This window comes from Clarias gariepinus, chromosome 1, assembly GCF_024256425.1.
Source record: "Clarias gariepinus isolate MV-2021 ecotype Netherlands chromosome 1, CGAR_prim_01v2, whole genome shotgun sequence".
NCBI classification, from domain to species: domain Eukaryota; kingdom Metazoa; phylum Chordata; class Actinopteri; order Siluriformes; family Clariidae; genus Clarias; species Clarias gariepinus.
Window position 1 is genome coordinate 45524492 of NC_071100.1, and position 25779 is coordinate 45550270.

Consider the following 25779-nt stretch of genomic DNA (forward strand, 5'->3'; position numbering starts at 1 on the left):
ATCGTTGGTGTTGGTGCTGGAGAGCGCCGCATGCTGCGGCGGTGTGGGTTGTCGAGGTACAGAAGCCTTCATGCCGTCGGTGTTTTTAGACTTAGAAGAGAACAAACACAGATTGACTGTTATAAATATTCGTAAAAAAGTTCTTCTGAATGGTGTTCAGCTTGCTTAGACGGTTATATTGAACAGAAATCTAGCAGATTTGTAGTGGGGTTGGTTGAAGTTTAGATAAATGGAGTGCTGAGACGAGAAAGAAAAAGATGATCTATTATCATGAATAAACTGGGGCTTTTACTTGAAATTTATCTCCTGAGATGATCTCAGTGAGGTAGGGGAGGAATCAGACTGATTAGCCCCACTGCAATAAAGCAAGGCCGGCACAGTGGAGCGTATGATCCCTGGCTTTAGTTGTTAGTTGCTCCCACCGAGGGGTCGCCACAACATCCAATGATATAATCCGATCCGCACAACAACTTGGCACAGGTTTTGATATAACCCTCCCATTTTAGCCAGACTTGGGATGGCACTGCATCCATGGCTGGGGTTTTGGGCATTGGGCCAGAATTGAACTCGTGCCGAACCGTGCAGGCGAGAAACCTACCACTGAGCCACCAAGATCTGGCTTTAGGACCAAGAAGCCGTCATGAGCACCACCTAACCTACCTTCTTGGGCTGATTTTAAGTCAATAATAGTGATCTCCAGCAGTCAGGACTACAGTACAGCCCCAGCTCAGTCTCACACAGTCTCAACCCTCAGCGGTGTAATCATCATGGCCAATGTGGAGATCACTTTCAGCAAAAACAACCAACATAAACCTGTCTATGTGAAAGTCAGTAAAATACTGAATATGTGCGTTGCTACGCTGCTGGTAATGTGTATAGAAACCCACGTCACAGTCACGCGTCACAGAGGACCACACGGGGGCGCAAGAGTGCGGAAATAAAAAGGCTCTATAGTATAAGTAGAGGACTGTCAATCATATTTAAAGCAGCACATTGCAGCAATGGGAAAATTCCTTACTGCAAGATCTGTCCTGAGAAGGATTTCTTATCTTAAATATCTTAAGATATTAAAAAATATATTAAAAACGTTCATTTTATATATTATAAAAAGTGATTTTCAATTGATTCATGTGATTTTCATACTGTATATACATACACACATTTAAGCAACATTTAAATAAATGCATTACATGTAGATAAAAATGTGAATTTACCTTCTTTGCACATATATCAAGTTGTAATACATGTGCAACCTATAAGGCTAATAATGACAGGGGAGCCATTTGCCATCAAGTACACTAGAATAAGTTTACGAAAAGAGAAAAATAACTAATAATTAACCCAGTGTGGTTACAATAAGATGAAGATAAAGGACCCAACTAATTTGACTTGAGTAAAAGACAGAAACATGATTCCCATAAGAAAATACAAAAAAAACAACAATTTTTTCAACACACTTTATTATATACAAACAGATTCACTGTCTATTCTGAAATAAACCTTTTTAACAGTTCATTAGTTTAATAACTACTGAATAGAAAACAACCTGGATAACTCCAACTATTACAACAGGAACAAATCAATCAGTAAAACGTTTTGAAGTCTTTTAAAACACCTCCCCCTGTCGGTCAATCCTCGGTATCGCAGGTCGGGGGATCTCCACGTGATAACGCTCAGTGAGAAAGAAAAAAATATATACAAAAAAAGGACACAAACTACAATCAAAAATATTATATCACAATTACTCATTAACATAAAACACCATACAAAAACTATTACCTTGGTATAAAACACTCTTTTGCTAATTCTTCAGCCAAAGCAAAAATCAAATCTTTTTAAAACTCTCAGTAAACCCGTTCCTAAATCAGTGGCGATAAAACAACAGCATAATAAAACAGCAGTATTCGAACACATGTACTTGTAAGACGTGAATGAAACAACAGCTATAGTCTAAAAACAAATGTTTAAAAAAAATAACGCAACAGTTTGCATAAACATTTTATCAAGTATAAGTCTAACCAACAAACTACATGAGTAGTAAGCACAATTAACTTCTTCAGTAGAGTTAAATGCTTCTTTATTTACCAACTTCCGTCATTATAAGCGGTGCAAAACATGCAAGTGATGTTACCATGACACCGAAGCTGGAGCAGGAGGGGGCGTGGCTAAAGAAAGCCTCGATTGGAGGCGCGTGTCTGTTGAGTCACGTGACCAACGACAAACGAAGCCTCGCGGTTGCCGGAATAACGTGACTGAATCATTATATTAGAGATTTGCAAATAGTGGCTTGTTGGTTGTATTGATGTTCTTGTTTATAATAAAAAAATAAATGAATAATTGTTCTTCACATTTCCTTGAACAGTGGATTTTCAAACAGCACACACGACTATCAATGATGAATGCAACAGTACAGTACTTGCAGCAGCTTGTGATGTTACGACCCAGTTGCTACACAAAATGTGTCCACTAGATGGCAGTGAATGACAATGAGCGCTTAATTGAAGCTTCATGAAATGAACCTAGGCTCTGACGCTGAGAAGTCTCTCGATATTTACATTGGGCTTCACCTCACCATCACTCGTGCAAACAAGTTAAGTATGCTTCTCATAAATATTAAGTTCTTTTAGTTTTTTTCACTTTTTGCATAAGTAAACTTTAATAGCTGATTGATAATTTAAGCCCAAATGCTTTTAACTTATCAATCAGTTACAAATCAAGTTGGTCCAATTACATTTCCTCTGGTAGTTTATACATTTCCAAATTTTATTTAGGCGGCTCCACACTCAGAATAAGGAAAAGGGGAATAAATACCACCTTTACTGTCTGCACTCAACACAAAAGCCATGCGACATCATTCTTCTTATTCTGGTGAGTGTACTTGGCGGTTGGCAAACAACGTTAAGGTTTTTTTTTTTTTACCGCCCCCTACTGGAGTGGAGTATATATACACACTGTATAATATATAAGCAGGATCCTATCTACACTAATATTGAGTGTAAGAAGACGAAAATCTGTGAGAAAATAATAAAAGTGTTACTTAAACAATTAACATATACACACATTTTTCTTTATTAAAGTTATAATGACGATATAAAAAAGTTTTATTCCAGCAGCGATTAGACAGTTACTGTAAATAAGGTATAAATAGATATTTAAAGGAGAATTGGACACTAAAGAATCGTGTTTGGGCACTTATGTTTAAAGTTTATGGTACTTGTTTGTCTGTTTTACAATGTGTGGTTTGTTTTGTACTGTATGTGTTGTGAATGAGGACTCTTGACTGCAAATCAATTTTACCCTAGGTACAAATAAAGGAACTTGAACTCATTCAAGGGCTCATTGTACTGCCATCTAGTGGACAAATCTTGTGTAGCAACTACGCTCGTAACCTCCCAAGCAACGCAGTAAATACGGACGTGGAGGCCGGAAGTACTGTAATGTTGCAGACATCATTGCCAGTCGTGTGTGTGGGTGTGTGTGCTGTTTGAAAATCCACTGTTCAAAGAAACGTTTATGCACACAATCACCATCTCTGGATCTTTGAAAATTAACCAAAGATATAGAACAGAAAAAATAGCGAAGTCCTTTTCTTTCTTTCTTTCTTTCTTTCTTTGTTTTTTGTTAATTATAAACATGAATACAACTAACACGCACCTGTTAGAAATATTTGAACAGTATATCTATCATTAATCATTAATATTAAGCAAAAGATTTTGTTTGCATTTTCCTTTTTCATATATCATATACGAAGTAAATGTAAAGTTCATTGTGGAATGCAGTTAAAACTTTTCCGAATCTTGATTTATAATAATAATAAAAAAAAAACCTTCAAGGGAACGATTCAGTCACGTGATTCGTCGTTGGCCACGTGACTCTCAGGGACCACTCACGCCTCGAAGCAAGGCTTCATTTGGACACGCCCCCTTCTGCTCCGTACAAGGTTCGGCGCTTTTGTGTCATGGTGACGTCACCACCAAACAGCCTAAAGCTAAACGCGTAAACAGCAACGTAATTTCCTTCTGAATGTGCAATATCATTGTATGTTTGAATAATTGAGTATTAATTTATTCAATCTTTATCTTTTAGACTACTGATTCACGATTCGGTCCAATAGGTGGCAGTAATGTATGTAACGCTTTCCCCTTAAAAAAATGAGTTATTCAAGTAAACAAACAAAAATGTTAGCTCTAGAAAGTCTCTGTTTATCTAGTTTTAGTAAAAGTCAACTACATTAAATGCTCACTAACATCTGGATATAACTTTGAATATTGTGTATATACATGGAAGCATGGTGGCGTAGTGGTTAGCACTGTGGCCTTCCCTCCACGTCCAGGGTTCGATTCTGTGTGGTGCTTGGTGGGTTTCCCTCCCACAGTCCAAAGACATGCTAACTGGCGTTCCCAAATTTCCCATAACACCCTATCCAGGGTATACCTCACCTCGCGCTCTAAGTTGCCTTAGGCTCCAGGCCCCCGTAACTCTGTATACAGGATAAAGTACAAAGTTTAAAGCAGTATAGACAATTACTGAGTGAGTGAAATCATTCTGGGTAAATAATCCAGTTTAAGTGCTTACATGGATGCTGATCTGATTATGTGATGCTGATTATGTGCATTGACATAAACAAACCACTTAATAAGAATATATAAATGCATCAAGTTTTTTTGCCCTCTGTGTGAAGCGTTTACATATAACATAAGACAATGTTTTTTCTCTCCTAATATACAACTATGTTAGGCTTCTTGGCTTTTTTAATTAATCCCTAATTCTGTGTTACAAGAATTCAGTCACTTCTGTGAAATATTTTGCTACATATAGAATTGTGAGCCAATCAGTGCCCTTTGCTCAGAGATCTGTTCTTGCAGAGATTCTTTACAGATTAGCAAAATTTCCTTTCCAGAAACTTAAGTTGCCTAATGTGGAGCAAATATTTACAGAATTTATTGCAATCTGTGGAACAGTGTGGCAATGGTTTGCTTCTTACCTAGAAGATAGGTCATATGAGGTGACATGGAGGGGACCCACATCTGCCCCACGGAGACCCTCTACATTATGTCCCATAGGGTTCATTACTTGGTCATCTTCTGTTCTCCCTCAATACCCGGTCTCTTGGTAAGGTCATATCATCGCATGGTTTCTCATACCATTGTTATGCAGACGACGCATAACTTATTCTTTCCTTTTCTCCCTGAGACACTCAGGTTTCCACCCAGATCTCAGCATGGTTGGCAGAGATCTCATCCTGGATGGTAGCTCATCAGCTAAAGCTCAGTCTAAGTAAAACCGAACTGCTTTTCATCCCAGCCGACTTTGTGATCTCCCTGGACAACAATTGGATTACTCCTTGAGCGAATGCCCGCAATCCTGGGGTAACTGTGGACAATCATCTGTCATTTTCCCCACACATTGCTAACCTTATTCGCTCTTGTCGATTTCTTCCTTATAAAATCAGAAGAATCCGCCCATTTCTTTCTTCACAGGCTACTCAGGTGCTTATTTAGTCCCTTGTTATTTTAAGACTACTGCAACTCACTCCTGGCAGTTCTGCTTCTGTCCACCATTCGCCCTCAGAATGCAGCTGCAGGTCTCGTTTTCAACCTTCCCAAGTTCTTCCACACCACCCCACTTCTTCGCTTCCTGCACTGGCTTCCTGTAGCTGGCCGCATCAAAATTAAAACCCTGATGCTTGCCTACAAACTGCACCCACTTACCTTACAGCTCTAATCACACCACACACCGCACCAAGTTCCCTCCTATCTGATCACTGCTCGTCTGGTCCCACGTCTCCCCGAGATTGAGGAAGACATTCATCCAGACTCTTTTCTGTTCTGGCACCTAGGTGGTGAAATTAACTTTCTCTAAATGTGTTTAAACGACGACTCAAGACGTATTTTTCACACCCATTTATATATACAATATAAATACCATTTATCTGTACAAAAAAAAAAAAATCCCCTTTCCCAACTGTGTTTGACTGATGGCACTTGGTTATTAACCCAGTGAACGTATCTATCCAATGAATGAAACTTCAAAGCACTTTTTTTAAGTCGCTTTGGATTAGGTCTGTCAAATTCCTAAATGTATATTTATTCCCACTAGAGAGGAATGCAAGCCATGCATTATTTGCATGGCTAATCTTTACCTATTGAAGGGAACATCACCACCCCTCTCATTCCGATTGAAAATTCTATTTGGGTCTTACTGTGTTGATCGAGGTGTTTACATGCAGCATTTTAATACGATTGGGCAATTATCCACATTCATAGTGTAATATTAGAGTCCTGTTACTAAATATGAGTTTTTGTTTTTACTTGTTGACTAAACTAAATACAAATGCAGCTGGGAAGTACAAAGGTCTTTTATAAATGTCAGCTGGCACTTGGAAAAAATGCATTATATGGACCATATTATAATTGTTGGGTTTGTTTGATATCATATCGTTAGTTGGTGTACCAGTGCAACAGTGTTTTGGGCTTTTGGTGTTAAAAAGTTGTTAAAAGTGTGAACCATACTAAAAGCCTGGTTTGAAGCATCTAACACCCTACTATTAACATTATTTTTTTTCTACTTTTGATACCGGAAATTATTCTAATATCTTGAATTTGAATAAATTTATACATTTTTGCCCGTTCACAATGGAAGGTGGTGTGTTACATTTAAAAGTACTGATTATTTGATAAAACATGACGAACAAGAGATGACCATGAAGAACACAAGATTATAGACCAAAGAAAAACAGCCAAACAGTTGTTTTGGGACTTGTAGAAGGTGGCACAGTGGAGTTGTGGATAGCACTGAGTCCTTGCAACTTCTTGTCCTTGCAACTTGCAGGGTTGAGGTTCGACTCCCACCACGGGTCTGTGTGCATGTTCTCCCCGTGCTTGGTGGGTTTCCTCTGGGTACTCCGGTTTCCTCCCACAACTCAAAGACATTGAGATTAACGAAAGACATAATTAAAAAGTGTTTACAAATCATCCATAGTGTGTGTGTAAAGGTGTGTTTAAGACTTTGTGTGTGCGCCTGTGCCCTGCAGTGAATTGGCACCCTGTCCATCTCATGAGTCTCCTGGGATACACTCATACACAGCACCTTAATAGATGATTATGATATAGTCATGTTAAACCTACCTGAGTGTAACATGACTATTGCATTTACATCATTGCATATGAAAATATAAATATGTTAAGCTTTTAGACAAGCACATTCTACAACATAATACACTTACAGTATATTTTACTGTGGAAAAATCTCATTAGGTCAAAGTAAAATAGCTTAATTTTGATTTTAAGGGAAATTACATTAGTTTAATATTATAGCTTTGTTTGATTTTAAATGTAAGATTACAGTGGTGCAGGGTAATGTCAAAAGAATTTTGTACATTGAAAAAGTCAGATTTTGCAAACACTATTCAACCAGTGTATCATTTTTGAGGACAGTGTCCAGAAATATTTAAGCATGTTTAAAGGCACATCATGTCTCCAGGTGCATGAAAATGTGCCTTAACGATGTAACAGATATGAAAAAAAAACTCCCTACAGAGAAAAAATGAGTTTGTGCACAAGATAGACACAGATTTTTGTTCTTGACTGACAGGAGTAGAACTAGATGTGGTCTTGTGTTTTAGATCATCCACTTCAAAGTTTAAAATATTGTGCATGATGAGATGCTCTCACAACTGTTGTAAATATTGAATAATTAAGATGATGTTTCAACTGAGATCAGCGGTTTCTAAAATAGTCAGACTAACCGTTTGGTACAACACCAATAGTTATTCACCGATGTTGGTGTTCCAATGTCGGTGTTAATTCCTCTTTGCTGGTATTCCACTGTTAATTCAGTAGTTGGTGCATTTCAATGTTAATTTACCAATGTTGGTATTTCAGTGAAAATTTACCAATGCTAATTTACCCAGTGTTAATCTACCAATGCTAATTTACCCAGTGTTAATCTACCAATGCTGGTATCCCAGTGTTATTCTACCAATGCTGGTATTCCAGTGTTGATACACTAATGTCCGCATTTCATTGTTGGTTTACCAGTGTTGATATTCCAGTGTTAATTCACTCATGTTGGTATTTCAATATTAATTTTCTAATGTTTGTTTTTCAAGGTTAATTCACCAATGTTGGCAATTCAATAGTAATTCATTAGTCTTGGTATTCCAATGTGACGACACAGTGGCTTAGTGGTTAGTACTGTCGTCTTGAATCACTGTTCCTGCCCGGGTTTAATTCCTGCCTGTGTGTGCATGTTTCCCTGTGCTTGGTGGATTTGCTTTGGGAACTCATGCAGATTAGGCTAATTGTCGTTCTGTTATTGCCCATAGTGTGTGAGTGAGTGTATATATGTGTGCCCTGCCATGGATTGATATTGATACCCTGTTCAGGGTGTTCCATGTCTTGTGCCCTAAGTCTCCTGGGAAAGTCTCCAATCCCCCTGCGACCCTGAATACAGGATAAAGCAGCATAGGCGATTTGTGAGTGAAAGTGATGTTTCAATATTCATTTACAAGTGTTGGTATTTCAGTGTTATTTCACTAAAAAGTTGACATTTTATTCTTTAAAGTTTAGTGCATTCATCATTTCAACCAACCTGAGAGTTTTGTTTAAATAGCTGTAACATTTAACATTTATATATTTTCTGTTGATGAAAACCCATCACCTAAGCTCAGAATTTAATTTGCAACTGCTGTCATTAAAAATGAATCCACATGAAGCATGAAATCTCCTTAATCAGATTTGAGAGTTTAACAGCTTGTGGTATAAATCTCATTAATTAATATAAAAAAATAGAAATAAGACTCATTAATCCTTATTGCACACATATCTTTATTATTATTATTATTATTATTAATGTTGGTAAAACAGAGTGACCATAATTTTGGCACTATTGCTTTCTGTTGAAAACTTGATGACAGACAACGTCTTCACAATACAGCTTCTGAAAAAGAAAAAAGAAAAAACAAAAAACAAAACAAATTATATGAGAAGAAGTTAAAGTACACAGGTTTTATGTCTTGCATTGTAAAATACTTTAAGTCTACCATGTGCAGTTTATCTCCCTCCATCCAGTGCTTCCATCCACGGTTGGCCTTTTCTCCCTTTTGTGTGCACACCAGTGTGTCGCCCTCCCAGGTGACCAAAGTCTGTTCTTACAGTTAAATAGCAGTCAGAGTGATATCATACAAGCTTTAATTGATAAGAAAACTTGTTTATTTTGAAGTCTGTGCTGAATTGTCTAATTATTAAAATAATAATTAATAATGTGTTTTTATGATCAGTGATTTTATGAGGCAATTTCAGACATAGCAGTAGCATTTCACGGCAACAAACACAAGGTACATACAGATTCGTGTTTTCACACACTGCCCTCGTCACCATACATTAACTCACAGGTGCTTGTGTAATATCACTGTGGTTGACTTACAGGATGAACTCTTGCCTGTTACACCACTCTTACGAACAGTAAGATTATACACTGTCTGGCTAAAAAAAAAAGTTGCCATTTCAGAAGGGTCAAATTATTAAATTGCCAATGAATTGCCATTTCTTTGCTTCATACTGGCATCTATGAAGCAAAGAAAACAACTAAGGAGATTTAAAATAGCTGGAATCCTTTAACACATTATTAAAACCTGGAAAGATAGTGCTGAACCGCCAAATTTGTGGAAGAAATGTGGTTTAAAAAAAATCATAAATGGAGATCACAAACACTTGATGAAGATGCATGGTAAAAAAATATCAGTAAAAACCAGAGTTATGTTTAATAGTGAAAGTAAGAGCGTTTCCATATGCACACAACGTGAAGAGGATTGGGACTGAACAGCTGTATGGCCATAAGAAAATCACTTGTTAGTCAGACTAATGAGAGGCTTCAGTTTCTTAGGAAGAATAAAGATTGGACGATTGAAAAAAAAAACTCTTGTGTTCTGCGGACTCCAGATTGACTCTACACTAGAGCGATGGGTGCATCAGGGTAAGAAGGGAAGCACATGAAGTAATACACCCATCATGCATAGTGGCCACTGGAGGCAGTGTTATGGGTCAGGTCTAGCCTCAGCATATTATGTGGCGATAAAATGAAGTCAGCTGAGGACCTGAATGTACTGAATGAGCAGGTTATCACATCTATGGAATTTTTATTTTCTGATGGAACAGACATATTCCAGGACTTAGATTGTGAAAAAGTCGTTCTGGGAGCACGAGGAATCGGACAGCACATTGTGTTTTTTTATTTTATTTTTTTACCAGGCAGTGTACACCAACTACTCAATTAAATAAAAAAAAAAACAGCTTTTTTTTTTCAACTAATACCACGGGAAACTGGCAACAGTTTTTTTCCTATTTATTTAAAAATGCCACTTGGGGATTCGGTGGTTCAGTGGTAGGACCCTCGTCTGCACTATGGTTGGCATGTATGCCCAGCCAGCCAAATCCTGCCACTGGGGTTTCACTAGTCAGTGCACTCATATTTGCCAGGCCCAAGCCCAGATTAAATGTGAAGGTTGTGTTAGGTTGGGCATCTGGCATAACCACTGTGCCAAATGAAATGGGGTTTCCGCTGCAGCAACCCCTGATGGGAGCAGACGAATGAAGAAGACCAAGATTAAAGATTAACACATCAAATTTATGTTGTAGACCACATGTATCCTGTTATCACAACGATGGTTGTTCATTCATTTTCTGGTCATCATTTCTGGTATCTTCAGGCTGCCAATAGTTCATGGAAACAGGTTCTTTCTGCCTTTTTTTTGTTTTAGGTACATTGGCATTGTGAAACATTTTCAAAACCTTGCCCCTTATATAACAGGTCATACTACAGCATAGATCAGATACTGCATTTCAGCATGTAATGGTCGAGAATTGGAGCTGATAATAGAAAATGTCAAACTGAAAGCTGATGTTAAAATTAACCCAAAAAGCAGTCCTCTAAAAATAGAGAGTCAAATATACAGTTAGTTTTCACACTTACCTTAAGCATTCTGTTGTCAAGTCCCTTTGTATACTCATCAAACTCCTCCCCAATTGTCAAGTGAACCTCGTAGTTCCTGAAGGTGCTCAGTGTCTTTATCGTAAGCTTGTCTCCATCCTGGATAATAACCTTGTTTTGAGACAGGTGCACGGCGATTTTCCGTGTGACCAAATCGATGTCTGAAAAAAAAAAAGAGAGGACATAATGCACTTGGGACAGGATGCATAAGTTGATATTGAAATGATCTGCAAGCAGCATGCTTACAAGAATTAAAAAATGATTACGCATGATCTCACGCCACTCACTAAGAATTTTCATGTACTCCTCAAAGTTGTCATTTGTCTCCATCACCCAGGTCCCACTGAAATCCACAGCCATGGTGGTGGTGTTCGGTGAACTTTGGGCAGAGAAAGAGAGCATGCTGTTCTGGGACTTTATACTGGAGCAAGCAAAAAGCGTCACAGTATTAAAGATAAGAAGGAAGAACAACTGGAGGAAAGCCAAAATGAGGGACACATTCTGACAGTCTAACTAACAGAATGAGAAGAAGAGAAAACATGACATAACTCTCATTCTCAATCAATTCCGTGGTCACATGTTGTTTTCTATATTATAATCCTTTAATGCGCATGCATTCCTCAATTTATGGGAGCTAAAGTTAATCAAATGGATCATTCAGTTCATCTTAAAGGTGTTGCAAATAATAATTACTCAGTCAGCATTTGGAGCATTTTAGAAAGAAAAGCACACTAGGGGTCAGCGATGTCTAGCTTTTACATAGTGACCACCAAAAGTCTTCAGAAGTAGAAAAGCACATGACCACGCCATCAGAATAACAGCTCATACACTACATCAAATTAAGCAATAAGACAATAAAACCCCAGTTCCTACTTATCACATCATGGCTACCAACATGAGAAGTAATACAACCTATACTCATGTACATGATGCCCTGCGACAGAATGGCCTCCTATCCAGTCCAGTGTTAGTGTGATAAGCTCCAGCCCCATTGTGACCCAGAATATGAATGGGTTTTATTTTGACGACGCACACTAGCACTGGCGAAGCTTCTGTTGGTTATTGACTCGGACCCACAAAGCAATTTCACAGGCCATTTCCAGCCAAATCTATAGAATAAATGCGAACAAAAGCCTGCCCTTTAGCAAGGAGATACCAGCACGTCTGTCTGCATCATGAGAACAAAGCAACGCCAGCACAGTGTGACTTTCCAGCCAGATGAAAGCATTGCAACTACTGGGGAGGTCATTAGAGATCACCGTTATAATAGGTTCTGTTTGAATTGTGTCCATTGTCATTTCATGAATGGGCAGTGTCATTTCATGGAGCTAATTCTCTTTTTTTGTTTCAGTTTCTTGCTATATACTGGACAAGCCACTGTTGGTTTGGGCGCATAGGTGTAGACAATATAGATATATAGAAAATAATCTAGAAAATACAACAGCATTGCTGCATCTTTTTGTATAAGAGAAGAAGATGAAGTACTTTTTTATTTTACTAATAATAACAACTTATACCCAAGTTCTGTTAAAAAAATATTTCATAGAAATACAGTCAGATGTCCTTCATGTCACAACCCTCTCCACTTATACAAGCTTAGGACCAGCAGTAAGTGAGCACTGGCTTGTGCAACCCCCAGTAGGTGAAAATGCTTAGTCCTAACCACAGTCCCACAGAGAACCCAGTACCTCTAGACTCAATCATCAGTATTAAATAAGAATTTTTTTTTTTGCCCGGTTTAAAGTACTTTGTCTTCACAATCTCCACCTCATTTATTTTAAAATACCTCAGTCAGGATGAACTTCTTCTGAACCACTGTCAAAAATTCAGGTGATAATGACATGGAAAATGTAAACAGTGAGTGTGTAAAAACCCACTTGAGCAAAATAATGGCTGCAGGCTTCTCGCCACGTGAAATGATATCTTAGACAGTATGGGGTTTTGAAGAAAATCAATAATCCATTAAATACTGAGCAACAATGTTTAAATTATTGGCAAGAAGAGCTCTTGTGTAGATGTTAGAGCTTCACGTCAACAGGAGAAATCTAAACAACTGCTGGGATTTTGTGTAAAAAGGAATTTTAGCATTCTCCAAAAAATGTAAAAGCTCAAAAGAGCACAGATGTCTTCTCAGAAATTCTGAAAACCTTTAGTTCTATAAACAGAATTATATAGGAGATCATTGCCATACAAGAGGATGTTAGAAAAGCAAAGAAAGAGTCCAATTGTGGCTCCATAGAGTTCAAAAGAACCAAGTAAATATTTTATAGAACAAGCATCTCAAAGCAGAAGTTCTATAGAATCCTGTAGCAGTTCTTTTTTGTTTTTTTGGATTCTTCCCAGATTTTCTCCCTAATTTAGTCGTGTCCAATTTCTTCCCAAGGGCTCACACATTAAGGCTGCTACTACGACTCAGTCAGGAGGGCCGAAGACCTCCGAACCACGTAACGCCCGCCGATGGCATCTTTTCTAACTGTTTGCTCATGCACCGATGGGAGTGGCGTAACACACTCGGAGGACAGCGCTATCCGCTCCTTCTGCTTGCGTGAGCTCATAGACGCTCCTGATTGGCTGTAGAGCCGTGATCTCATCCCTCCAAGAGCTCCGACAGCTCTCTTTATTTTTTATATGGAAAATATAAACACTAAATAAAATATTCCAGAATTGCCAAATACTAAGTACTCGATTTTATATCAGTTTTGGCATTGATTAATCCCATGAAACTTATTCTTAGTCTAAAAAAAACAAACAACAAACAAACAGAATGGTACAGTTGTATCACTATTGAAAAACTTTAAATCTCATGCACAACCTTGAAAATAAATATTCATTTATTAGTGAAAATGAGAAAACTGAAAAGCTTAACTAGTAAAATACAATTCTTTAATGTGCTACACATTATGGACCAGGTGCTTGTCTTTGAAACTAACACAAGCGTTGGCCCATAAAATCTGAGTTCTGTCACGTACATCTTTCCCCCCCATTACTTTTCTGAAAAAAAGTTGTAGTTAAAGTTCCTCAGTTGTGGCACCGTTACTTTTTTGTTCCCTGCTAATAAAGCTAATTTGTTTTTAAAAAATCTGCACTGTTAATTGAACGTGCATTCGAGCGCACCATGGGTGCCATTCCAAATGTATGATTATTTAATTTTGTCTCACCAAATACTGTCATTAAGAAAATGAGCTTCTTCGATTATAGTAAAAGATGGTAAGCTGCATGTACCTCCAGGCCCTGGAGTTGGATGGTGGTTATAATTCTCAGTTAAATCGTTGGGGCCATTGACAAGTTACAGCAACTTTTTAATCTTTAGCCTTGTTGCAGCAGGGATGTTGAAGAAACTTCAGAGTTTTTATCAGCGCCTCTTCTGCCCCTCTTTAGTGCAGTATCAAAATGGCATTATACTGTATAAACATGGATGCCAAACTAATTTAAATGACATAATGGGAAATATGACTGAGATATCAACTGGTAACATATTGATGTATCAGTTACATGACTATAGCTAAAGAAACAGAATGAACTTTCTTGCCGCATTGTGTGAGGTTTATAGGGCGCTGTTGAGACTAGGCATGGAGTTATGAGTTTTTGAGCTACACTACCGTTCAAAAGTTTGGGGTCACTTTCTAACTCCATAATGGTTACTGATTTTTATTTCTTTCTACATTGAAAAGGAATGCTGAAGGCGTCCAAAAAATGCATTAATCTCCTTTGAACAGTTAATGGTGAGATGTTTCTGCTACTTTTGCTCTGTAAAGACTTCATAACGCCTCTAATCTGAGCTGCTGTTAATTGGTCATTTTTCAGGCTGATAACTCTAAATGAACTTCTCGTCTGAGGCAGAGGTAGGTTTTGGTCTCGCCCTCCTGGGACGGCCTTCATGAGAGCCATTTTCATTATGGTGCTTGACGAATTTTGCAAATGCACTTGACAATACTGTTCTTGCAAGAACTATTACAGAAAGGCTGCCTCTGTGTCTTATAATAACAACTAACTGTTGTTTTTGTTGTTTTTATGTAATTACCTAATTCCATATGTGTTATTTTATAGTTTTGAAATCCCCAGTATTGTTGTAGAATGTAGAAAATAAATCACTAACCAAAAACAAAGAAATTTGCAAGTGACCCCAAACTTTTGAACGGTAGTGTGTATTATTAATTTGCTGGTTATGAAATCCCTAAAAATTTTGTCATTTGCCAAACCCAAGGCCACATAACTTCCCAGGAATCATGATTGACACCTGGTCGCTTCTCTGTGCACCATAAAAAAAATTACTTGTTTGACAGCTTACATTGTATTGACCAACACACAGTGCAATAAGAAAGTGCAAGGAGCTCAGTACAATTTTGGAAAAGAGGATCATACCCTTCTAAACAACTTCAAACAATTGTCACCCTCAGTTGAGAGAAAATTGGTTCAGATGGTCAGGAACAACTCGAGAACCACCAAGGTTTTGAGCTGCCATGAACCAGACCAGTATCACCGTCTAAAGTCAAGCTAGTTTTATAGCACCATGAAATGAAAGAATAATAATTCTGTTGGTGATTTGAGAGATGTTTAGAGGAATAAAGATGATACTGATTGAGTATGGTGTTCTTCAGCCCCAAGAACACCATACTCAATCAGTAAAATTAGCGTACTTACCATGGTAGTGGTATCATTATGCTTTGGGGATGTCTTGCTGCCAGAGGAACTGTTGCAAAGTGCATAGGATAGTGACGTTGGACTTTTACAAAGAAGGTTGTGGAATGGATGAAGCAGGCTAACTTTAAGCTTTTGCAGCCGCAACCCAACAATAATAATAATAATAATAATTATAACAATAATAATAATAATAATAATAATAATAATAATAATTACGCTCTGTTCCAGGAAGCCAACAAAGTTCCCTGAACCAGGTTTTTGTGTTCAAATATACAAAAACCTGTTGACTACCGAAAGCCATTATTTAAATATTAAGTGTGTTAGATGTAAAATTTTGATTCTGTAGTATTAAATGTTGAGCATATTGTTCTGACTGAAACCTGATACCTGTGCACCCTTAGTAATATTTCCCCTTTTAGGAATTAGAATTCTGAGCAAATGCATTCACATTCAATTGACCTTAAAAAGAGTAGAAGCAGGAAAAGGGAATGCACTGCCTGGTTACATTTGCTAATTATGTATTTTGGTTTCATACAGAGTGTGGATGCTCCACTGCCTTGCTACGTGCTGGGCCGCATTCGAGTTTGGTCTGAAGGATTATTCTTTACCCCTGTGTGTGGGGGCTGTCGTCGACAATCCGCTTTCTGCTCCCTTTAGAAAGATGCATTTCCTGCTGCTGCCCTTTGAGTTCTGGGCGTTCTGGAACTAGATTTCAAATGACTCTATTTCTTCCTCTGTAGGCACCATCCAGACAATCTGCAGCACACAGCGTGAGACATAGATCCCTCCGTTGGCACAATGCCTTCTAATAATGACTCGGTTTAAGAAAGGCATTTTATTGCTCGAAAGCTAGAAAAATACTTCCAACATTCATAATCGTATCAATCGATATTCAGGGTTATTTAGCGTGTACTTACTGAAAATTTGGAGTAAAGCCAATTCTTAAGTATTTTTTTAGGTCCTTGGTTTAAATATATTAAGAAACATTTTAAAGGTAAAGAGACACTTTTTTTTATTCTAAAGAAATGTCTTTATTGGTCAATGTACAGAAAGTGCTGTAGTGACCACCAGAGAAAAGGCATAACTTGAAACATTTACAAAAAAATCAAATCAAATGAAAAAAACATCAAAAAGAAAAGTGAGTAAAACAGTTGGGTGTGGTCGAGTATCTCACGACGATGGTATTACAAGCACATGGCGGATTAGGAAAACAGTAACCACAACTACAAAAACGTACAGTGCAAAAAAATAAATGAAGCAAATGACCTTTTCCTAGCTTCAATCACATAGCAGGAACAACAAGCAATTTCCAGCTACAGAACAATGACTATGTTAACATCCATCTTAAGTTTAATCCTACTATATGGTTAAACAAGCCTTCTCAACAAATGTATATGTTCTTAATGGATCAGCAAAATGGCACAAAGCCTTCTCATCTTTACAAGACATTTTCCACCTACTATATATTTTTCTCTCTTTTTCTTTTTCTTTTTTGTGTCTTGCCTGGCTCCGGGACTCAGTGGCATTCTGAACTCATTACTAAACATGAAGTGAGGCCATTTTTAACCACCTGTTTTTTTTTCTTTAAACCACAAGTGAAAGAGAAAATTTTCTTTTTTAATTCTAAAATTTGGATAGAAAAGGGGAGACATCATGATTTTCCGTTCTTCATCTTTTATGTGAAAAAAGACAAATATGTCAAAGAGACACTAATAAACAGAGAGGCTTTTTTTTCTATGACGAGCAAGTGCGGACACGAAACACGGTGACATGAAGGGGATGCATAATCATTCTCTTCTATTTACAGTATACAGGCATATAAAATTGTACTGACACCCTTTCTATGAGCCCAATTTAACAGAAACGAAGGAAAACACGGAAAAAAACTTTTTTGTTTTGATATATTTCTGTTAGAATGTATTCTGTTAGAATGCACATGAATTAAAATCTATTTAGGGTTTTAAATATTAAATGCAATTAAAAGTATTTTACAGAAAAAATAAACTCTTTAGTGTTATTTATTCAACAACAAAAAAAGAATAAACAGTGAACTTTGTGCCACACAAACTAAGTACTCTGTAAGGTACTGTTAAGGAAAATAACAATTAATGGCATGTTGAGTCATTAAATTAAGATGTGTCAGGGTAATGTGTGTGTATATATATATATATATATATATATATATATATATATATATATATATATATATATATATATATATATATATAATAAAAATGGTGGGAATGCCACCAAAACCATTTTTTCTTGAGTTGATTATGTTTAAGCTCCCTAAACACAGGGAGCACGGACTCACAATTTGAGTAAGGGCATGTTGGTGCACTTCCATTGCTGGCATTTAGGACAGATTAGAGGATTAGGCAACATATCAGGTAAATGTCAGCAAAAACATCTCAGGGTGGGTCAGTTAGATAACGATAGATTTTCAGGCAGCGATTTCTGATTTTTTGTTGTTGTTGTATGTGTCTCCTGAGCATATGAGATTACGAGGGGTGTTAATAGGGTAAAGTGGACTCGTCCCACACTAGTTTGCCCTTTACTCTGCCTCTCTCAACCTTTGTGTGCTCTTCTTCTTCGCTATCATCTGACTCCGCACTGGACAGATTCCTTGCCAGCTCGTCCTCATCGTCCTCCCCAATGTATTCGTCCTCTTTCTCAGGATACTCCTCATCGATATCTTCAGAATTCCGAGGGCCATCAACGTTCTGTTTCACAAAAAACAACCAACAGACTGTTAACTTTGTACAGAGTTTTAGCTTTAAAAATTTCAACCCATCCCACTCACTTATCATCTATACTGCTTAATTCTGTATATAGGGTCGAGCGAGGCCTGGAGCCTATCCTTAAACTTAGGGTACAGGGTGGGGTACACCCTGGACAGGGTGCCAATCCATCGCAGAGCACACCCACTTACTCGCACACTTATTTATACACTACAGGCAATTTCGGTATGCCAGTTAGCCTTAATCTCCATGTACTGTGGGAGAAAACCCACCAGGCTTGGGAAAAACATGCAAACTCCGTGGGAATCGAACCCAGACCATTGAGGTCTAAGGCGACTAAGGTAAGGCACTAGGTGTCTTCCATTGGTTCAAGTTGCACTTGAAGCTGGACTTTGTAGTACCTAGTTCAGGTTCCACTGAGCTTCTGTGGTAGACCCAGACCCTAAAACATTGCTCACTGTGCAAGATAAGAGGATTATTCACAGTGTCTCACGCCACAGCTGGTGCATAGATGGAGCAGACAGACTGCAAATGACCCTTGCCATCATGCCAGTGATGTGCTGGAATTCCTCCCATGGGCCGGGCTCATAATTTCAAGCTGTGCCTTCTGGCGGGCTAAAGGGTACGGTGTGCCCATTAATAATGTCAAAAACAAATGCTTTATCAAAATGGAGCTATCAAGAATACTAGTTGCATAGTTTGTTAAAAAACCTAAAGTCATGTACCCTATGCCGTACCCTATACCCCATACCCTTTTGCCTGATGTACACTTTCTAAAGATGTTACTCTGGAGTAACCGGAATACCCGGAGGAAACCCACCAAGCATAGGGAGAACATGCACACAGAGACGAGAATCGAACCCGGACGGGAATCGAACCCGGACCCTTAAGGTGCAATTAATTACGTAATTGTAAAAGAAAATGTTTCCTCAATCTAAATCGCCATTGCTTGTCAGGCACCAAAAAAAAACACTGACAAAAGAGTGGCATATAAAAACCACCGTCTATTAGTGGTTTGGTGGTATAATTGCAGAGCGACACAGACACAAGTATAAAGGCTCTGTGTAGACTTGGCAAAGACGGATAAATCAAACTTTGTTTGATACAGTGGGAACAATGACAGACAGACTTGACGTGGATGAAGCACCTGTTTTATTAATTTTTTTCCTGATTTAGTCATATCCAATCCCTCCCCGTCACTAGGGGGCTCACACATTAAGGCTACTACTACCAGTCAGTCGGGAGGGCTGAAGGCTATCACATGCTTCCTCTGAATCATGAGATGCCGAACGCATCTTTTGGAACTGCTCGCTCACACACCATTGGGGGTGACGTAACACACTCGCAGGACAGCGCTATCTGTTCCTTCTCCTTGCGTGAGCTAACAGATGCCTCTGATTGGCTGTAGAGTCGTAATTAATGTGAGAGCACTAAGTAATTCATCCCTCCCTTCTGAAAGAGCGCTCTCTAGGCCTCGGGCTATGAGAGGTAACAGCATCACCCGGGAATCGAACTCACGATCTCTGGATGATAGGGTGATGGATCGCCTGTTAATTCACCGTGTAAATTAGCCATTTCCCAGGCAAAGGTTTTCTTTGAAAACAAAGCATTCATTGTCTGGTTGAATGGGTCTGGTACTGTAGGTAGGCAGTTGTTAGTTAAAAAAACGTACATCTGCCCAATTCCAGAGCTTTTTCTTTGGCCACCTCACATTTCTTTGCAATTTTGTGCCCCTGATTGTTTGATGTATAACATGGACCAACATAATGTGGATATACACATTTTCTAATTCTGTGGTCACATTTAGGATTTAGAACTATTTAACTATTTAAGATTGTTCATTGCTCTGATCATGTGCTGCTTGAGTAACAACTTCCATTGTCAATAGACTTGGATGTTGAGCCTCTGCCTGCAGACCCCTCAGTTTCGTAGCAGTCAATTCCTGAACTGTAAATGACACCCTGTGGACACTGTTATCAGTAGCTAATGATCTAGTTATCAAGACCACGGAGAAGAACACCATCACACCGTCAACTGTGCAATTTCCACAATGACAGGGTGATCTCTTAGCACTTTCAGTGATCCGAGTCAATTTGATTTCTAAATGACTTTCAACCAAGCAGAGGATTTTAGAAGACTAAAGGAAGGCAGTACTATGTTTAGAATGGGCATCTAGGGAATGAAAAGGAGAGCCGAAAGGTGTGCGTTCAAATGGCACAAGCAAAGGTGGTGGGAATTTTAATAAGGCATTTATCAAACCACTCTTATCTGACAAGGATAACGAGATTAGGATATTAACAAAAACTAAGCATTAGAGCACTACCCTGCTGCATGTCTTTTAGTCAATTTCCCCTAATGTCTTTTTAAGACCAGGAAAGAAAACTGAATGACTGTGTCTCCAAGGTGGACGTAATGTGATGACTTAGCTATCGGTCCATGGCAAATAAACCCGAAAGAACTTTTTTTAATCCAATACTGAAATGCCACTTTTTCTCCTCTCAGCCTTAAAAGTTAACCAGCATGTGTCTTCGGATTCATGATTCAAACTGTCTGCTTATACTCTGGGAACAAAACTCATACTGGATGGGTTAACGAAACAAGTGTGCAAGTCACCTCCATAGGATTGACAGTAATGGTGAAGTTTGTGTCATCCCAGGCTATTTCAGGCTCTTTCCATTCGTCCTCTTTCTCCTTTAGACCTTCTACATAGACGGCATGAAAGCGGTAGATGCCCAGGACTATGAAGACCACCAGGGCAGTGATACACATCACAATCATTACTGTAGCAGCTGCAGATGTTTCTGTGAACATGCACACATATATACACAAAATGGCAAATTATAATGCATATACTGTAAGGTTTTAGGTTAAGTAAAGTGTTAATATCATACACCGCACACTGACTCACTGCTTGCGCAAAATCAGAAGCAAACGTTCACATGTTCTCAGAAGCACAAGGTTTATGGTTTGGAAGGTCCCAGGTTCCATTGCAGGGCAGTATCTAATAATAAATTATTCTTTATGTCTTTATTACCATTATTTTAAACTTACATAAGTCTCCATTATTGAATTCATATGTATAATAATGTAATCAGTGATATTATTATTATTATTTCAGGTTGAAGCTCATGTACATGTAATTTATGCTAAGTTGTACTTCCTCTGTCAGCCAAATACACTCCCTGTTTGGTAATCGGAGACTGAATCAAAGATGAGAAATCAAGAAAGACGATCAGAAAATGATGAGGTTTTGCTTCAAGACGACTCCAACGCGTTAAAATTCACTTATACCACTTCAGCGCTGTTATTTCAGAGGTGAAAATATGAACAGTAAAACCATTCAGTTTAGCTTTTCTAATTAATGTCAATTAGTGCAGGTGTGTTTACATTGAGCAAATAGCTTATTTTAAAGCAGGCTGTTAAATCCGACATAACGTAGCTGTTCATGTCATCACTTTAAATCAACATTTAGATTTCAGTTCAACTTCAGGCAGATATACAAGTACTATAAAAGTTTTAATGAATTTTGTCAGCCAGTTTTGCATGATGCTTTGACAAAATCTCACTGGATAGACAGACAGAATGAGACTCGGGTTTTGGGTTCTCCAATGTATAAAACATAAAGATACCATTGAAAGAACAATGCACAGGCAAAACCTTTTAATTTCCTGATATAGATTTTTTTTTTATACCATCATTAAAACATTACATTTCCTAACCCTTTTGGCTCAATACTTTCTCGGAGCTCCTGCAAATTGTGTCGCTTAATACACCAGATAAAATACCTTACAGATGATGCTTTTTTTTCATACCTCAAACTTTTTCACTCCCCTTTTGTGCAGTTTCTGTGTTTTTTTTAAATGAGCTACTACCGAGCGACGCCCTACCATTAGAACTGAGCATCTCATTGGCTTGTTTAAACCCCTGCCAATAAAAAAAAAATGGAAAAGTAGCGATTTTTGATTTTTTATAAAAATGTATTTTAATTAAATTGAATTAAAATGGAGATCTAATGTCTAAAATGACTTTTTTGCATAACAAGTCCCCTTTAAAACCAATTAAGCAATAATAATAATAATAATAATTGCTCCAGAAAGAACACAAGGGTCCGTGTTATGCAATATTTTTCTTTTGTCCAGTTTTAGATCATGTGGCTCGTCGTCCCAGTGTATGACCGGTTCCTGTTAGAGCAATAACGTATCACAAAAAATGAAAGCAACAGTTTGCTAATATTCATTCATATTCTAATTACTATTAATAAATGTCAATAAGTGAAGAGTAAGTGGAAAGTATCCGTACCTGACATGTATTTTGAGTTGGTGTGGATGACTAGTGGCTCATGAACTGGTCTCATGTACTGGGATTGGGCAGCCATGTGATTGACATGTTCCACAGATTCAATGCTATGAATTATCCGTAGCTAAAGTGAAAAAATAATAAATAAAAAAAAACAGTTATGATTTGCAGGATGCTGTGTGCTGCAAGAAGTTTGCCCATGGCATATTTTTTTACAGGAGCTTATTGCTGTTTGTAGAGAAGGTTTCGATTAAACCGTCAGAACATGTCAGGGAAATGATAAATAGTGCAAGGTGTGACCTCTGACCTCCAAGTTAAAGTTGTTGCTGGTGTAGCGGCCATTGAGCTCAGAGCAGCTGAGCCTGAATCTTCTTTCAGACAGGCTGGCCAGCCGCCAGTTGCGGTACCTCACCTGCCGGATAGCCAGCTCATAATTTGCCATGGAGTCCACACCTGAGACACACACACACACACACACTTTAGCTAGACGGAATTGCTGAAAACCAGTAGAGTCACTAAAATAACATCTAACCACAGTTACTCGAATGGTATATCTGTGCCACAATGCCGTACATACACTCACTGGCCACTTCATCAGAAACACCTTGCTAGTACTGTATTCAACGCCATTTGCATTCAGAACTGCCCTAATTCTTCATTGTATAGATTCAACAAGTTCGGAAAACATTCCTTAGAAATTTTGATCGATTTTAAAATGATCATGTCACACTATTGCTGCAGGTTTGTCGGCTGCACATCCATGATGCGAATCTCCCATTCCACCACACCCCAAAGGTGTCTACTGGATTGAGATCTGGTGACTGTTCAGATCATTTAACTACAGCGAACTTGTTGTTATGTTCAATGAACCAGTTTGAGATGATTTTAGCTTTGTTGCATGGTCCTGTTTTGATAAAGGGATGGACACGGCCAGCAACAATACTCAGGAAGGCTGTAGCTGGACAGCTGTTACAAGGCAGGATGAATCAATGGATGGATTTGGTTGTTTACACCAAATTCTGAACCCACCATCTGAATGTCACAACAGAAAAACAAGACTCATCTGACGAAACATGACAACGTTTTTTTCCCAATCTTTAATTTTGATAAGCCCATGTGAATTCTGTACTTCTGTAATTTGCTGTTCTTAGTTGACAGAACTGCCACCTGGTGTGGTCTTCTGCTGCTGTAGCCCATCTGCTTCAAGGTTCGACATTTTGTGCGTTCAGAGATGCTCTTCTGCAAACTTCTACCTTTGTAGGATGTTCTGTTGCCTTTTTAACATCTCAAACCAGTCTGTTTTTTCTCTTCTGACCTCAATGAGGTATTTTCCACTGCATATTTCCTCTTTTTCAGACCATTCTCTGTAAACCCTAGAAATGGTAAGTTTACAGAGAAAAATGGTAAACCCTACATGAAAATCCCAGCAGATCAGCAGTTATGAAAATACACAGATCCTCTCGTCTGGCATCAACAATCATGCCACGCTCAAAGTCACTTAAATCACCTTTCTCCCCCATTCTGATGCTCGTTTTGAACTTCAGCAGATTTCCTTGACCAAGTCTACATCCCTAAATGTGTTGAGGTGCTGTAATCTAATTGGCTGATTAGATAAGCTCTTAAACACGTGTACCTGATAGAGCAGCCAGTGAGTGTGTGTGTATATTAATTTCAAGTCAGACGGAAGCTGAGCAAATGGTAAGCTTAATATTTTAAGCTTTCTCAGACTTGTATACCATAGATGGAGATGCCAGAGGTGGAATTTGTGGCATCTAGATGTTTTCCCAGTAGAGAGCTATGATGGATCTCCAGACTCTCATGCTCTGGATTCAGTTCCTCCCCAATGACCAACACGTCACAGTAATCAAGGTTGTGCATTACTTCCAGAATTCCAGGTCTGTGACCTACACACGCACACACAAACACACACACACATAGATGCATGCACATATTATTCATATTAAAACGACCTTAAAACCACTCTCTGTAGCCATTTTGTCATGTCTCACATAGATGCACATTATCCATTATTCACTGCTCTCTCCATATCCCCTATATACACCACATATCACCTGAGCCTTTTGTGTGGTGCATGAATGCAATTTCAGTGATCTATTGGTTCTCCGAAAAGGAGCACAACGCATCTAATAAAACAAGGTGTGCGACCCGGTGAGCCGTGGACATGACAGTTCCTAAACGTATACTTGTATCGCTTGTTTTTGAGAACATTTTATTTTCTAGTCATCGTGAAACATCCCGTTTGGTGAGTCATGTTGTTATCGCGCCTCCAGGTAATAACTTTAATTTATTTTTGTTTCTATCATATCTGCATGCTCCCCAAGCTAACCTGGAAGGGGACATAGCAAATTAAATGTTCCAAGAGTATCAGAAAGTCTAGCTTTTATATATTTTATATATTTGTGTCATTCTGGCAGCATGCTAATTTATTCATGCTATCTATCATGTTGTTTATGCAGGAAAGCAGAACTCCTTTATATAGATTTTTAGAAAACGTGTTTCCCTTCAAGACACGTGAATTCATCCGTGTTGCATGTCAAGGCATCCCAACACACACATAGAAAATCACTATCTGTAACCCTCCTTTGTATACATGAGTTTACCTCCCAGTGTTGCTGGGATTGACAGGAGAGAATGAGTACGACATTCCTCCCACCCAGAGAGCAAGTTTTGCTCCTATTCTGCTCCCTATGGCTCAAACATGTAAGTAAAGATAGTTGTGGCATTTGATGTGTTTCGGACTTGTGATCTACAGTACAGGCCAATAGTTTGGACACACCTTCTCATTCAATGACCATTTACATTGGTACATTCTCACTGAAGGCATCAAAACTATGAATGTAAACATGTGGAGTTATGTACTTAACAAAAAAAGGTGAAATAACTGAAAACATGTTTTATGTTCTAGTTTCTTCAAAATAGCCACCCTTTGCTCTGATTACTGCTTTGCACACTCTTGGCATTCTCTCGATGAGCTTCAAGAAGTAGTCACCTGAAATGGTTTTCCAACAGTGTTGAAGGAGTTCCCAGAGGTGTTTAGCACTTATTGGCCCCTTTGCCTTCACTCTGCGGTCCAGCTTACCCCAAACCATCT

At 38.4% G+C, this 25779-nt stretch overlaps 2 protein-coding genes across 3 annotated transcripts in view; both read right to left on the bottom strand.

Annotated features, from left to right (window-relative positions):
* Positions 1–8829: 8829 nt before the first annotated feature.
* Positions 8830–11376, bottom strand: LOC128526951 (retinol-binding protein 2-like). Of its 2 annotated transcripts, none has more exons than XM_053499183.1 (4): positions 11277–11376; positions 10972–11150; positions 9044–9145; positions 8830–8940 (listed from the first exon to the last, which is right to left on the bottom strand). In XM_053499183.1, exons 1-4 carry the CDS (start codon positions 11347–11349, stop codon positions 8887–8889), a joined length of 408 nt encoding a protein of 135 aa, XP_053355158.1. In that variant the 5' UTR covers positions 11350–11376; the 3' UTR covers positions 8830–8886. The 2 variants fall into 2 exon arrangements, with proteins under 2 accessions (XP_053355158.1, XP_053355167.1); XM_053499192.1 differs by having other exon boundaries at positions 8854–8940; positions 9044–9150.
* A 6493-nt stretch (positions 11377–17869) lies between these two features.
* Positions 17870–25779, bottom strand: part of clstn2a (calsyntenin 2a) — a 100309-nt gene continuing 92399 nt past the window's right edge. The window contains exons 13-17 of the mRNA XM_053495610.1: positions 24404–24571; positions 22975–23120; positions 22671–22791; positions 20985–21172; positions 17870–18353 (exon numbers count right to left, since the gene is read on the bottom strand). Of these exons, the coding sequence (XP_053351585.1) occupies positions 18144–18353; positions 20985–21172; positions 22671–22791; positions 22975–23120; positions 24404–24571 (833 nt within the window). The 3' untranslated portion in view covers positions 17870–18143. The remainder of the gene's footprint in view (positions 18354–20984; positions 21173–22670; positions 22792–22974; positions 23121–24403; positions 24572–25779) is intronic.